The following is a 16017-nucleotide window of genomic DNA, read 5'->3' on the forward strand; positions in this document are numbered from 1 at the left end:
GTTAACTAATGTAGGCGGGACCAACCTGGAGGTATGTGAAATAGCAGAGTCCTGATTGGCTCTGAGAGGCTGTTTACAAATGAGCTGCTAAAGCCCTGCAACTTGTCTGAGCTGGAGATAGCAGCTGTTTGACTCCAGTAACAACATAGACCTCTCTGAATACCTTCCTGTTTATTTAACATGGCATCATGTAGACAACAATGATCGTTTAAACAAATCTACAGTATGTTCAATTGATTTATGTTGTTTATTCCTAAAACCACAGGTGAACGATTAGTCGACTATGATGCACAGTGTCGACTAGTGGTTTTGATAGTCGACTAGTCTGTGAAACCCTGGTGTGTGTGTGTGTGTGTGTGTGTGTGTGTGTGTGTGTGTGTGTGTGCATGCACACACAATATAGATCACTACTGACCCAGTTTCACATCTCCTCTCTCCGTCAGAAGGATGTTGGCTCCCTGTAGAGACAACACACACACACACACACACACACACACACACACACACAGATATCTCTAGTCTAGTTCACAAACCGTTAGAGAACACTCATTCTGAAATAAAGACACACACACTACCTGCCACAACTGACTATTAGCAGTGTGTGTAACAATATGCGTATTCGTTTTGAACTGTTTAGGTACGCTTTGCAAAACGAACTAATCTTTCACTGCTGAACAGTGCAAGTCTTCTACAAGGATATCATGGTCAACTAAAACCGAGACGAAAAAGACGAAAGGTGTTAAAAACACGAACAGATTTTTTTTTTTTAACTAGACTGTGAAAATAAATAAATCATGCATAAATCAATGAAACTTCTCTTGCATAAACGTACTGAAACCTGACACTGTCATATCAAATGGAACTGTGTGATTTTGTGAACCATATTACACCCCTAAAGTCAAGACTATATACGACTTGGCTAAAATAGGAGACTTACTCTACCTTTATGTCTCTGTGCATTTTGCCAGTTTCATGCAGGTGATGCAAGCCCTGGAAAAAACAACAGAAACAATGTTAGTTTTTTTTTACCATGCAGAATATGTTCCATCTACTTTATTACTTTATTAGTTTATTAAAGATCACATTAGCCTATTAGCCCATGAGCTAATGGTCTCAGTCTCTCTGGGATCAACACAAAATCTGAATTCCAAAACAAGACAAATAGTGAAAACTATACAATCAAATCAATTCAATCTATTACAACAAAAATGAAAAGTTACGCACTCCAGCTTGAATCAGTGTGTTTTTTTTCCCGACAATTCAGATGATGCTATAAAACCTTGAAATGAGGTCACCAATAACACCAGCTGAAATAGTCACTATCAAAATACAGACAGGCAGGCAATGTTCTGCTGTGGACTCACAACTCTGTTATGCTTATGCAGCATTACCTCTATATTTAGCCGTATGGCTAGGCTAAATACTATTTTGCTCTTCTGTGGCTGGAAAAAACAATAACAAGACTCGTTCTCTCAGCACTGTATCTAGATTTCACAATGTGAGAACCAGTGTTGTAGTTTCAACACTGTATCTAGATTTCACAATGTGAGAGCCAGTGTTGTAGTTTCTCTCAGCACTGTATCTAGATTTCACAATGTGAGAACCAGTGTTGTAGTTTATCTCAACACTGTATCTAGATTTCACAATGTGAGAGCCAGTGTTGTAGTTTCTCTCTGCACTGTATCTAGATGTCACAATGTGAGAGCCAGTGTTGTAGTTTCTCTCTGCACTGTATCTAGATGTCACAATGTGAGAGCCAGTGTTGTAGTTTCTCTCAGCACTGTATCTAGATTTCACAATGTGAGAGCCAGTGTTGTAGTTTATCTCAGCACTGTATCTAGATGTCACAATGTGAGAGCCAGTGTTGTAGTTTCTCTCTGCACTGTATCTAGATATCACAATGTGAGAGCCAGTGTTGTAGTTTATCTCAGCACTGTATCTAGATATCACAATGTGAGAGCCAGTGTTGTAGTTTATCTCAGCACTGTATGTAGATTTCACAATGTGAGAGCCAGTGTTGTAGTTGAGTCCGACTCAACACGAGTCTGAGTCCTGGACACCTTTTCAGGACTTGTGACTCAACTTGGACTTGAGCACTGGGGACTCAAGACTTGACTTGGACTTGAGATATAGTGACTTGACTACAACACTGGTGAGAGCATTCAACAGGCGTGCACCAGAAGGCCGTTTCTCCTGAAAAGCCTTACCTGGAGGGTTTCTCTGCACACGTACGCGATCTGTTTCTCCTTTAATGGGCCCGTCACTGCAAGGAACAGTGTGATTAATAGCCTATAGGCTCACAAGCAGGGTGAACAGGGAGGAGATTAGAGGTACAGTTCTAAAAATAGACACAAGCAGGGTGAACAGGAACGAGCTGACAGGTACAGTTCTAAAAATAGAATACAATTGGCTTCTGGGGGTTAAAGGTGTTCCAGGTAGTGTTTTTAAAAATCACTACATCATTGTCAAATGAATGGTGAGACCTTGGGGGTAATTACGGTACTGTGAAGAAATGAGGCCGTGGTGGAGATGATTGGAAGTGTCTATCATACCGGTGGTCTGTCTGTGCGGTGGTTCACGAATTTAGCTTATAGACGGTTTTAACTTGACAACATAAAGATTCTAAATTGAACCCCAGCTCACTTCCTGATGTAGTGTTTGCAGCTGATACAATAGGACAGGGCTGACTATTCCTCAGAACCCCTCAGGAAACCCTTTCAACGGGCAGGCGCGTTAAAAAAATACACGGCAGGTGATTGGATGAACCATCTGTCTATCACATCTACCACGGGCTCGTTTCTTGCTGGCATCACACCTAAAGCCCGCCCCTAGCTGCCTCTGGACGTTGATTGGTGCGAACCACTGATCGCGTGATCTCATGAAAATCCAACTGCCTCGCAAAGTTAGTAAACATAGACCATATAGAAATATGGACGTATCCACCCTGACGTCACCGAATTGTTTGTGAACTCCCATTTTGAAGCCTCGAGTATGGCATTTTGACCATCGTCATCTTGGTTATTTTGGAGCCAGAAACTGCTCGCCCGCTATTCCTGTCCATGATCGTGAGGTGCGCGATCACTGGACAGGCGACCTGTCAATCACGTGCCAAAACATAGTCTGCTTTATCCTCTATTTTACTATAAATGGGAGAATAGTTTACAAAATGAACATCATGCTGTATTGAAGAAGACTTGAAGCTAGGGATTGAGACCATTATGAACTCATTACGAATGTGTTTACGGAGGCCATAATCAAATGGGAAGTCGGGTCATTTTCCCATTGACTTCCATACAATCAGTTCCCGCCAAAACCCACAAAGTGCACAATGTAAAATGCAATGTGGAGGCTGCGAGAGGCTGCCAAACTTCACGGTGATACTCTTGTTTGTTTACTGTAATTACACTATTATACTCATCATTACCACATAAGATTGGACACATTAGTAACTAATGTGTCCAATCTTATGTGGTAATGATTTAGTGATGTTAAAACAATTTATAAAATGGCTCTCTCAAATCAAGCAATCTGATTGGTTCACAGCCATTGTATAATTCCAGTAACCGAGTTCAATAACCCATGGCCATGGGTTATTGGTTGCCATGGCAACTCTCTTACTAAGAGAGTAATAATAAGGCTTACCTCAAATGACAACGTAGAAAAAAAAATGGCGGAGACAGCTGTCAGATCCTTGTGAATCGATCTTCGCTTATAACTTTACTAATACTTCGCAGAAAATGATGTTTTGTACAAGAATAGATGCGGGCTAATGTCTTCTTTGCAAAAGAACGGCTGTTAACTCCGCATTTAACCCCGCATTTAACCCCGTAACGTTAGTTGGTGTCGGGCAAGCCAAACAGCTTTCTCCTGATCTGCTGTATGGAGGGTCACTACTGCTTCAAGTCTTTGTACAATGAGTCATTATGGACGCATGATGGCGCAACTCTCTTACTAAAAGGCTTTGAAAACAAAATGGCGGAGACACCTTTCAGATCCTTGTGAATCGATCTTCGCTTATAACTTTACTAATACTTCGCAGAAAATGATGTTTTGTACAAGAATAGACGCGGGCTAATGTCTTAACCCCTCTCTCGCGCGCCCTCACTCTTAACCCCGCATCTCTAAATAAGACGTAACGTTACTTGGTACAGCTCTGGTGTCGGACTTTGCAAAAAGCTCTCAGGTTCGCAGCAAGCGCCAGGATTGGCCAATGTCGACTTCAGTCTCCAGAACGATCCAATCAAATCACCCGCAGGTCTATCTTCTTGCTAGAGGTCCCGCCTTACAGTAGTGTTTCAACTGACTCTCAGAATACCATGCCAGTCGGACTTATAGTGTTATTATTATTATATTATTATACTTGGAACCCTTTTATAAAAGCAATATAGCACTCGAGCAGCGTGTGTTGTGGAATATATCCCCCTGCTCAGTTGTTATCCCACTCGGCCTGCGGCCTCGTGGGATAACAACTGATCAGGGGCATATATTCACCACAACACACTTGCTCTCGTGATATATTGCTTAAATATAAAGCACCTTTACAATGTGTCCAATCTTATGTGGTAATGATTTAGTGATGTTAAAACAATATATAAAGCACCTTTATAACAATGTGTCGAAGATGATAATATTGATATTTTCTTTACCGTGGTACATGTCCTGCAGTGAGCCTCCACCGCAGTACTCCATGCAGATCCACAGCTTGGTGTTCCTGGGGAGGGAGACACACAGCTGTTATCTTTCTGTTCGACACCTGCATTGGCTGATTCTCCAGGCTGAAGAAGATTCCATCCAATTGTGTCTTTTTTTTTAGGGAATTGTGAGAGAACTGATCGTGTAGGAGTATATGGACTCAAACAAGAAATGATCATCTGACCTTGTGTTGGTAGAACAAAATGGGGGCGTTACAAAAGGAGATACTGTACTCAAAAGTAAAGACAATACAGAGACTAATGCCAACTGCCAAAGACCCTAAAAAGAAGGATAAGACATCACAGCATGAAGTTTTCCACTGGGGCCAGTTCTATTGAAGTGAATGGGGAGAGTAGGGTAAGTCCCACTATAAGCCATCATCTGTGTCGTTTCACCTTGGATTGAAAAATACTTCCACCAGATTAAAGAAAAGACATCAGGTGATGTTGACTGATGCCCCGTTCGCTCATGTATCATGATGATGTAATTAGTTAATCTAGCTCTATTTTGGACCAAACGGGGGCTTGAGTTGAGCTTTATGCAGCTGCTGGACAGAGCCACGATCTGTTTGGAGACCAATAATAAAGAAAACACATCAATAAAACATCAGTCAACACATCGCATAATGTGTTTTCCTTAATCTGGCGGAAGCATTTTTCAATCAAAAGTGAAACGACACAGATACGATGGTTTATAGTGGGACTTTCCCCGCCCTCCTCATTCACTTCAATAGAACTGACCCCAAAAGTCTGGCCCCAATGCGAAATTCGAATGCCGTGACGTGAGTGTTGTCTTATCCTCCTTTTGTAGGGTCCTTGACGAACGCAAAGAGCCACTGTGCCAACAGAGGAGTGGGAGAGGAATCCAGCAGAGCGGGTGGAAGGGGGCGGGGCGTGGGGAGATAACAGTCAAATTCCAACATATTTGAGTCCAGCGACAGTCTGAGGAGGAATTGCACAGCAAGTCTGAAAACATATACAGCACCTGTGGTAGCTGCCAAAATAGGCCACAATGTTCTTGTGCTTGCACTCCTTCATCATGGTGATCTCCTGCTGGATGGACGTGATGTCATCACCTGGACAGACAGAGAGACAGACAGACAGACAGACAGACAGACAGACAGACAGACAGACAGACAGACAGACAGACAGGCAGGCAGGCAGACAGACAGAGAGACAGAGAGACAGACAGGCAGGCAGGCAGGCAGACAGACAGGCACAGACAGACAGACAGAGAGAGAGACAGACAGGCAGACAGGCAGACAGACAGAGAGACAGACAGAGAGACAGGCAGGCAGACAGGCAGACAGACAGACAGACAGGCAGGCAGACAGGCAGGCAGACAGACAGACAGACAGACAGGCAGGCAGACAGACAGACAGACAGACAGGCAGACAGACAGACAGACAGACAGACAGACAGACAGACAGACAGACAGACAGACAGACAGACAGGCAGACATACAGACAGAGAGACAGACAGACAGACAGACAGGCAGACAGACAGACAGACAGACAGGCAGACAGGCAGACAGACAGACAGACAGACCGGCAGACAGACAGGCAGGCAGGCAGACAGATAGACAGACAGGCAGACAGACAGACAGACAGACAGACAGACAGACAGACAGACAGACAGACAGACAGGCAGTAGTATAGGGTGTTTACTGACAGTGCGCTGAGTTCACAGTGAGAAAAAGGTAAATTATAGAGCAGGGTTAGACTGATAGGGGTTTGCTGATGTGGCCGATATTTGCTTTTTTCCCAGGATTTTTCTCCTGTTTTCTATATGTTTCATATCTATATGTTTTCGATATGATGCAGTCTGATTGATTATATATTGAATCCGTCAATACTACACTACTTGTCTATGAGAAGTCCTGGGAAGTGTTGGTAGATTTGAGAGAGTTCTCGCGCTAAACCAGTTAAGGAGATGACTCTGAAGAAGACACTGTGCTGTTGAAACGTCAGTGAGTGTGTGTGATCTCTGATCTGCACCAATAAAGAGTTTTTAAGATGCCCTGTGTGCTTCAGTGCCCTCCTATTTGAAGTATTGGTTAGATATTGGTATTAGCCATCATCAAAACCCCATATCTGTCTCTGTAGACGCAAAACACAGAAAACAACCTATAATAACTGTGTTACAAATGATCAGTTGTGAGCATGTTGAGTCACGCTTGGACTGACTGTTGACATACCAGGGTCCAGTTTGACCATCTTAATGGCTGCCATTTCAGACGTCCTGATGTCACGAGCCTGGAGAGGATGAAAGAAATATGAATTTTTATTTTATTTTATTTTATATAAGGCCTTTAGGCACATGCTACCTACTGTACTAGGCTATATATTTCATATCAGGCCTAGCAGGTCCAAGTCCCCATCTGTGTTTAGTCAGTAGCCTGTGTTTATACAGCGCTCTGACCAGCCATGTACTTCTGTTATAGAAAGGACACCAACCCCACACACACACACACACACACACACACACACACACACCAAATTATTCCAACATGCTGATGCCTGATAATGAGGCATGCCGGAACCGGCCCGCCACAGGGTCCAATCCGGCCCACAGGATGACTTTGCAAAGTGTGACAATTGCACTGAGAAGAAGTCCTATATTCCAATGTTTCCATAATGCACTGCTATTCCTTTCTGACTTACTTGACACAACACTATCAAGCCTCATGTTCATGCAGGAGCCATCGGTGGTCTTTGTGGTGAGAGTGCTCAAGGAATGTCACATTCAAACAACCACCTGATTTTCTTTGTCTGGCCCACTTGAGACTAAATTTGGTGGCGTGTAGTCTGTGTGTCAACTAACATGAGTTTGACACGCCGGTCTAGAGCATCAACCACATCTTTCCAAAAGCAGCATCTGAACACATTTACGTCCTGGTTGGAGCTCTGCCAACTGCCTGCTCCATCAAGATAGCAACATCTGGGCATATGTCCAACAGCTCACTGTGTGAAGATACAGATCAGGGATGTGGTTTTGCCTTCTGCTTCACCCCTGGCTGTCACCTTGTATTGATCCCACACACAGCATGGGCTAATAGCATGGGCTAATAGCATGGGCTAATAGCATATTGTGGGAGAGTTGCATTGTGGGAGAGTTCTTTCCTGCTCAGAGCCCAGACAAGCCCCGGCCCAGGGCACAAGGTTAGATAGATTGATGGAAGTACCACTCACTGAGGAGTATATTTGATTGTGTGATCAAATGTAGGTTGTTGTCAGGGTTGGAAAGACTACCACAATGTAGGCTACTATACTATACTATAGAAGTACTGTTATGGAGAAGAAAAAATCAACTTATTCCAAGCAGTATCAAGTCAAAAAAAAAAAATTTGCACATTTAAAATATAGGACTATACACAGAGTAAATGAGTTGTTTTCAAATGAAGACAATGCAAAACAAAAAGATGAGAAGGCATATATAGAGAGCCGCAGGGATGACGTATTTTTGTAGGCTGAATGCGGAAGTCCCGAACTTCCTGGTTCAACACTGTTTCTGTCTATGGGATTTTTGAATGGGTTTTTGGCACGATGCTTCAAATAAGGTCTCTGGGCAACGCAAGTTTAATCAAACGCGAACCAAGGTTCAGCGGGATAATCTTCACACATGAGGACCACTTTCATGAGTTTTGAAGCGTAAATGCGAGCGCTAGAGGTAAAAAGCTCGTGCTAAGCTAATGCAGAACTACACACTGTCGCATAGGCTTCCACGTCACGTCAGCACTCAACCTGGACTGTTGTTGATGTGTGCACTGATTACCTCGGGCTGAACGGGGCTGAACCAGGTGAGGGAAAGAGAATTTCCGTGTTCGTCCTTTGAGTGATGACGTTATTGACGTATATATCCCCATCGACTCAACAGTGTAGTCCCATTTAGCCGTTTGCTAGCTAGCCGCCCTTTTAACGGCACATAAAAGCTTCAAAACTCATAAAAGTGGTCTTCATGTGTGAAGATGATGTTACTACCATCTGGTTCGCGTTTGATTAAGCCAGCGTTGCCCAGAGAGCTTATTAGAAGCATCGCGCCAAAAACCCATTCAAAACTCCCATAGGCGAAAACTGTGTTGAACCAGGGCTGTTAGCATCGATGATTTCCGGACTCGTTACTGCGGCTCTCTATTTCAAACTGAAACAAACCTAAGCGGGGCGCCCCCGGTGGCTCACCTGGCAGAGCACATACCGCAAAGTGAATGTTATTTGTTGCCCTCTCGCTTGGTTGGTTGCCAAGACACTTGCAACCATCACAGCAAAATGATTTCACAATTGCAGAGTGGTGGTGGGATGCTGTGACAAGCGTCTATGCTATGTTTTTAACTTCCACACTTTTTCCTGGAGACATCAATCATCTCCGTTCACCCACTGAAATGACGTCAGATGGGTTACTTTGTCATCCACAACAAGCACCAGGACCTTAAAAAAGAAGGAGAAGACATCACTCACATCACAGCCTTCGAATTTTGCATTGGGGCCGGTTCTATTGAAGTGAATGGGGCGGGCAGGTTAAGTCCAACAGATTAAATAAAAGACATCATGTGATGTTGGCTGTTTTTTATGTCAATGTGTGCGCTTGTTTTTTCCTCATTATTGGTCTCCAAACACAAACAGATCCTGGCTCAGTCCAGCAGCTGCATATAGCTCAACTCAAACTCCTGTTTGGTCCAAAATAGAGCTACAGTAGATTAGCTACTTACATGAATATACATGACCGACGGGGGCATCGGTCAACATCACATAATGTTTTCTCTTTAATCTGGTGGAAGCATTTTTCAATCAAAGGTGAAACGACACAGATATGATGGTTTATAGTGGGATTGACCCTGCCCTCCTCATTCACTTCAATAGAACTGGCGCCAAAGTCTGGCCCCGATGCAAAATTCAAACACTGTGAGAGTGATGTCGTATCCTTCTTTTTTAGGGTCCTTGAACAAACATGGCAGCAGCCAATGGGATAAGCAGGTCGGCCTAGACAAAACCTGTGGCTTGACTGCGTCAACTTCCTGTTTTCTTTCCTGCTATACCACAGGACTTCCTGTGACTGAGGTGACAGTAACGTCTCTGAGATTGTGTTGACTCCTGAAAAAGCCTGAACAAAAGACGCTCAGGGTCACATAGAGAGCCAAAGTGGAACGTCACTTCCTGCTTCAGCACTGTCCCAGATATGTTCATCCGCCATTTATTGTCCCATAGACATTTCGTAAAATGCTTAGAAAAAGAGTTTTACTTGTTCAAGCCAAACGGTACAGATATATTTAGAAACAGGCGAGATCGCATGACATTTCACTCGGACCAAAATGTAAAAAAAAAATGCAGGTTTAAAGAAAATGTTTTTTTTATGTTGTTTTTTTTAGTTTTTGTCTGAGTGAAATATTCTATGGTCTCTCCCGATTCTAAATCTAGCTGAACCGTTTGGTTTGACCAAGTAAAACTCTTTTTATAAGCATTTTACTAAATGTCTATGGGAAAATAAATTGCGGAAGAAAATCTCTGGTACAGTGCTGAAGCAGGAAGTGACGTTCACTTTGCCTCTCTATACTATGAGCGAGTTGGGAGAGGAAGCTTCACCACACTTTGATCACGTGCCCAAACGGCCTGCGAGACACAGTGGAACCAGCCCCTCTTTCTATTTGATGCAGTCGCAGATGAAATCATGAGCCATGCTTGGGCTAGGAGCCAAAAGTGGTGTTCAGATGCAGCGATAGCTAATAACTATTATAGCTAACCTGACGCTGCCAGATGGTTTGTTTTCGCAAGATGTGCTTTGATTAAGAGGAGCCACTCCTCCCTGCATCATACCGCTCTCTCTACCTACATGCACAACCCACAGCTGAAAGCAACAAGCTCACTCCCATAGGCCTTTTCCACAGCAGCCACGTTGTGTCTAAAAGGCAGGGTAAACACACAGGTTGCAACCAAAACATTAATGAGGGGCCCAGCACTGGAACACCAAATGGATTGGAAGTTGGAAACCCTCATTAATGTTTTGGTTGCACCTGTGTTTACCCTGCCTTTTAGACACAAAATGGCTGCTGTGAAAAAGGTCAACTGAACATGACAGACTGGTAGTTTCTAACAGCGTAGGAGTATCTGAGAGTGGAGTTTTCCTGTAATCAGTGGAAAGAACAACTGTAGTGCAGATTAGGGCGGCTGGGAGATATGGGCCAAAAATCATACCTCTGTATTTTTAGGCTGAATGGCGATATATGATGTATACCTCTGTATTTTTCTATGAAGTGAGCTAAATGTTCAGTTGTAGCTCAAAGCCAGATGTGAGATGTCACAAGCACTTTTATTAACACAGACAAGACTGTACTTGACCAAATACCTCAATATTGGTATTGCAACAATGTTGTAGGGATGACTATTGGTTCTTTCACAAAATATTGACACAAAGAGATTTCTGATCAATAATCATCAGTAATGTGGATATAATGACTAAGTGGGTAAAGGCAAATAATAGAACAGCTAGAACAGTCTGGTGAGTTCAGAAAATGGCATCACTTTACTGTAATGCATGCAGCCTTTAAAACCAGGAAAATTATTACAATATCCAAAATCTTAAGACAAAGACAATATCTACAATTACAATGTAACAATTTCACTTAGCAGACACTTTTATCCAAAACGACATACATCTGAGCTTTATACAACACAAGCAATGATCTAGTCAGAAGACAACAACATGAGTAAGTGCCATGAGGCCAAGCTTCAGTCGGAATGGACCTACTGTAGGTGCCACCAGGCAGAGCACAGAGTGCAGAGGATTTATTTTTAATATCATTCATGTCCATCATCATTCATGCAATTAACATTAATGTACATCTATCATCCCTTTTTCATCATTCCCTTTCATCCTTCATGCCCATCAAGTGTGAAGGTGTTCAGGAAAGAGCTGCAGGGTCTTGAATCTCTTCTTAAACATAGAGAGAGACTCAGCAGATCGGATGGAGTTTGGAAAGTCCAAGGCTTTGAATTTGATGTAGTCTCATTATCAACATATGGATATAATATCTAAATATTGCCCGGCCCTCGTGTGGATTATGTCTGTGTAACACATTTTACCAACTTTACCTCAGTGTAAAGCCCCCAAACCACTACTACTGTTACTGTACGTGTCAGGATGAAGTCAGTCAGGTGAGAGGAAGTGAAGCAAGACATAACGGGAAGTGAAGACTGAGACCAAACCTCAGACTTAAAATGTGGAGAGTCTCACAGGTTTCTGCCTCATGCCATCTATGGCAGGGCTGTCAAACATACGGCCCGGGGACCAGAACCGGCCCGCCACAGGGTCCAATCTGGCCCACATGCAGGGGCGGACTGCATAATCGGGCACGTCGGGCAAATGCCCGGTGGCCTGGCCTGGCCTGGCCTGCAAAAAAAAAAAAAAAAAAAAAAAATTTTTGCAGGCCAGGCCTGGCCACTCACTGAACAGCAGGCCAGGCGCCGGCTACTGGTTTACTAGTGGTTTTATTACTTTATTCAGGTTTAAAGTGGGTGCATCTCATTGTAAAATTGGACTTGGCCCAAATTGGGCTTCAAACGGCTCAAATTGGGCTTCAAACGGCCCAAATCGGGCTTCAAACGGCCCAAATCTGGCTTTAAACGACCCAAATCGAGCTTCAAACGGCCCAAATCTGGCTTCAAACGGCCCAAACTGGGCTTCAAACGGCCCAAATTGAGCTTCAAACGGCCCAAATTTTTCGCCGCCGCCCTTCGGACGCCGGCACGAGCGTTGGCCCGTATCAGCCTGGCCTGCTTGGTATCTAATGCCCGGCCTGAATTATGATCCCAGTCCGCCCCTGCCCACATGGATGACTTTGCAACATGTGAAAATTTGCACTGAGAAGTCCTTTGATCCTGTAAATTATGACTGTAAATTCATGTAAATTCACTGCTTATTTAATGCCTATTTAACGTAGACTGTAAAATTTGTCATGTACATTCAATGTAAACTCATATTGAACTCCGACTGTAAATTCATGTAAATTCACTGCCTATTTAACGCCTATTTAACTCAGTCTGTAAATCTCATGTAAATTCAACGTAAATTCATATTTATTATCCACGGAATACTCCTCCACTCATGTACATATTGTAAATATATTTACTCGGTTTGATTGCACTTGCAACATTGTGATTGTCTTTAGCTAGCTTTCCTACCTCTTATCTCTGTCCGCTACGCTGCATACAGACACTAAGACAAATTCCTCGTATGTAACTTGCATACTGTGGCAATAAAAGTGTTTCTGATTCTGATCCAATGTTTCAAGATCAGGATTTGACACATAATATCGTAATATCGATGCACACTCAGGTTCAGGAGCAAGTTAAATAGCCTAATAAGTAAAGTAGCTGTTTCATGTTTTCTCTATTCATCACTAAATGCTAAACTACGTTCATTACCCTTGAATATAGAGAAGAATAGCACAGTTGCTGTCGATCGTAATGCACAGTTACACAGACAGGAAACCAATACCATTACTGATATGGATCCATTCCATTTAGGTGTTCCAATGCCAGCCAGGGCCCCTCACTAATGTTATCGGTTACACCTGCTTTTACTTCCTGCTTTACCGCCTCAAAACGGTCGCTGTGAAAAGGGCCTATAGAGCCACGGATCACTATCAATAGAGCGACCAGTGACCACTGAACGCTGAGCTGTCAGTAGGGTTTCCTGCGAACAATAGCTATTTAAATGAGTGTTGAGTGAAAAGCCCACACGCTGGCCGTCACATGGCCAGACGCATCACCCTCGACGCCTACTAACTGTCGCAGCTCCACCGAGGCCCGCGTGCGTCGGAGACGTGGGCGGCCAGAATGGACTATTGTCTGCTAAACAGTGCCGCTTCCCCGTTCACAGCAGCCACAATATGGCCAAAGTGCAGCAGCGGTGGTGGTGGTGCGTGCAGAATACCAGCGCCACAGTGAACCGTGAGCTGGATATTGCTGACGTCAGTTTGGAAGAGGATCCTCTGGTTAAAGTGCTCCTCTGGGAGGTCTTTGTTACATTTACTCTCCATCTTTGCTGCTCAGCGAGTGCAGCACTCTTTGCTGTGGTGTTTTTGCACCGCACTTCCCAGAGGTCACCTGGCTGTCAATCAAACAGCACTGTCTGTTCACCACCTGTCAAACAGCACTGTCTGTCCACCTGTCAGTCAAACAGCACTTGTCTGTCCACCTGTCAATCAAACAGCAATGTCTGTCCACCTGTCAATCAAACAGCACTGTCTGTCCACCTGTCAATCAAACAGCACTGTCTGTCCACCTGTCAGTCAAACAGCACTGTCTGTCCACCTGTCAATCAAACAGCACTGTCTGTCCACCTGTCAATCAAACAGAACAGCACTGGCCAGCACTTTCAAAAAGAGCTTAATGCCGCAGTTGCTGCTCAAATTTGTTTAAACTTGAATACCCTGAACGGCTGGGGACTTCTAAACTAATTACTGTACTTTGAAATTCATTTAGGCTACATTAAATTACTGTTATTTCCACTTGTAGCTTACACATTTAATCAATGTTTAGACTGATATAATAAATGTCTTAGGACCATTTTAGTAGTACTTTAGGGTCTTAGGTTAGTCTTAGGTGACATATCTTCATTATGTCTTAGGCTATGATTGTAGGCTAATTGTATGATAAGTAATTTGTGAATAACTGAACTGAACCCTGATTCCATTTACACCTGGCGTTAACATGCGTTTTCTGCAATCTGATTGCAGAAATGGTTGCGCTCTCAATCCGCATAAAGTTGCTGTATCCAGATTGAGAGGAACATTGCATTTACACTTGTGTTCAATGTGTACACAATGCATCCCTGACCACCTCCGGAGGTGGTTTGGCCGATCAGAAAGCAATCCTTCTTCAATGCGTTTTAGGGGTGTTTACACCTGGCATTTCAAGTGATAAAACATAATCTGATTGCAATCGGATCACAGAAAACGCATGTTAACGCCAGGTGTAAATGGCCTCACTGCTTTCATCGTGATGATGTCATAATCTGTGCTGTGGTGTCATCAAAGAGCCAAGGTAGTGGGGGGGGGGGGGGGGGGGCTGAGAGAAGCAGCACAGGATGTTTGCAATGCATCCTGAAGATCATATCAACACAGCGAGAGGCAGAGATGAACACATGCACATGAACATGTGAAAACCACTGATACAACAGGCTGCTGCTAGTGCTTAGCATAGCAAGTGGGCTACTTGGCTATAGGGTGAAAGGGCTTGCCTTGGACACAAGTCTTGTTTAGCCTCCTGGCTGTATCTAAACCTACAGTACACTTTATTACAGGCTTTATTACTTTTTATAAGGGGATTTTAGAAAGACATTGGAATAATTGTTTGCTGTCTATCTCCTTTGATATTAATCTTGGCCATCTCTAACGTCACTGGAAGAAATACAATAACAAGCCTGCTGCCTATAGAGACGTGTCTCAGTATCACGCATCATAAATAACATTGGGTGATTGGAAACTCACTCATACCGTTAGACCATATGTTACAAGGCTACTCCTTGATGGCAGAAAGTATGAAGAGAGCAGAAAAATCCCATATCAAATCACCTTAATGCGGTGTGCAGCGCATAGCCTGCAGCACAGCAGATCACAGGAAGGAAGGGGTTAAAATGTGCACACACTCACCTTGAACACATCTCCGTACGTGCCGCACCCTACACGGTGAATTAATTCGTAGTCATCTAACGGGTCCAGGAATGACACCCCGATCGTATCCATGCTTGGAGGAGACACCTATGGGTGCTGATGAGCGAGCTGCGCCAGCCTAGTCACACATCCCCAGTGTCGTTGTCGGACGGAGTGACTCCGATTACCTGACTGACTGACTGACTGACTGACTGAATGATCGGAACTAGCTAATTTGTTGGCTAATTAATTAATTGGCTAATTAATTGTCGGTGTATGGGTCCGGTAGACGCACGGAGCTTTTCTGTTCTTCACTGACAGGCATGGTAGATAGATAGAGGAACAACTCCGCGCCACAGGGACACGCTGCTGCAGGGTTACCAGGTCTGTGTGACAAAACCAGCAAAATGGCCAATCAAAACCAGCCCAATACCAGAACTCAAAATATTCGCCTCTGCTCTGCCAAACTACAAGCCTACTGCTTTTAAAGTCCAACAGCATTGCTGTCATTGTCAAATGTACTGTAGCCTAATATCTACAAACACCATAGCTTAAATGTTTAGTGTGTTTTTTTTTTTTTGTGCCTTTTGTAGATACAGTAGGCTATATATCATAAATAAAATAGCTATGTGGTGTAATGTTAGACTAGTGGTTTTTGTAGTCTCAGGGGTCCCGTCTGAT

The 16017-nt window shown here is 43.6% G+C and overlaps 1 protein-coding gene across 2 annotated transcripts in view; it reads right to left on the reverse strand.

The window, feature by feature from the left end:
• The window catches only part of map4k2 (mitogen-activated protein kinase kinase kinase kinase 2), a 53489-nt gene extending 37873 nt beyond the window's left edge, over positions 1-15616 (reverse strand). For both annotated transcript variants that reach the window (XM_083640496.1, XM_083640495.1), the window contains exons 1-7: positions 15337-15616; positions 6889-6946; positions 5677-5767; positions 4647-4711; positions 2208-2263; positions 943-990; positions 416-458 (exon numbers count right to left, since the gene is read on the reverse strand). In XM_083640496.1, coding sequence (XP_083496622.1) covers positions 416-458; positions 943-990; positions 2208-2263; positions 4647-4711; positions 5677-5767; positions 6889-6946; positions 15337-15429 — 454 coding nt within the window. In that variant the 5' untranslated portion in view covers positions 15430-15616. The remainder of the gene's footprint in view (positions 1-415; positions 459-942; positions 991-2207; positions 2264-4646; positions 4712-5676; positions 5768-6888; positions 6947-15336) is intronic.
• Between the last annotated feature and the right edge of the window lie 401 nt (positions 15617-16017).

The sequence above is a fragment of the Poromitra crassiceps genome (genome assembly GCF_964638095.1).
Source record: "Poromitra crassiceps genome assembly, chromosome: 7".
Taxonomy (NCBI): domain Eukaryota; kingdom Metazoa; phylum Chordata; class Actinopteri; order Beryciformes; family Melamphaidae; genus Poromitra; species Poromitra crassiceps.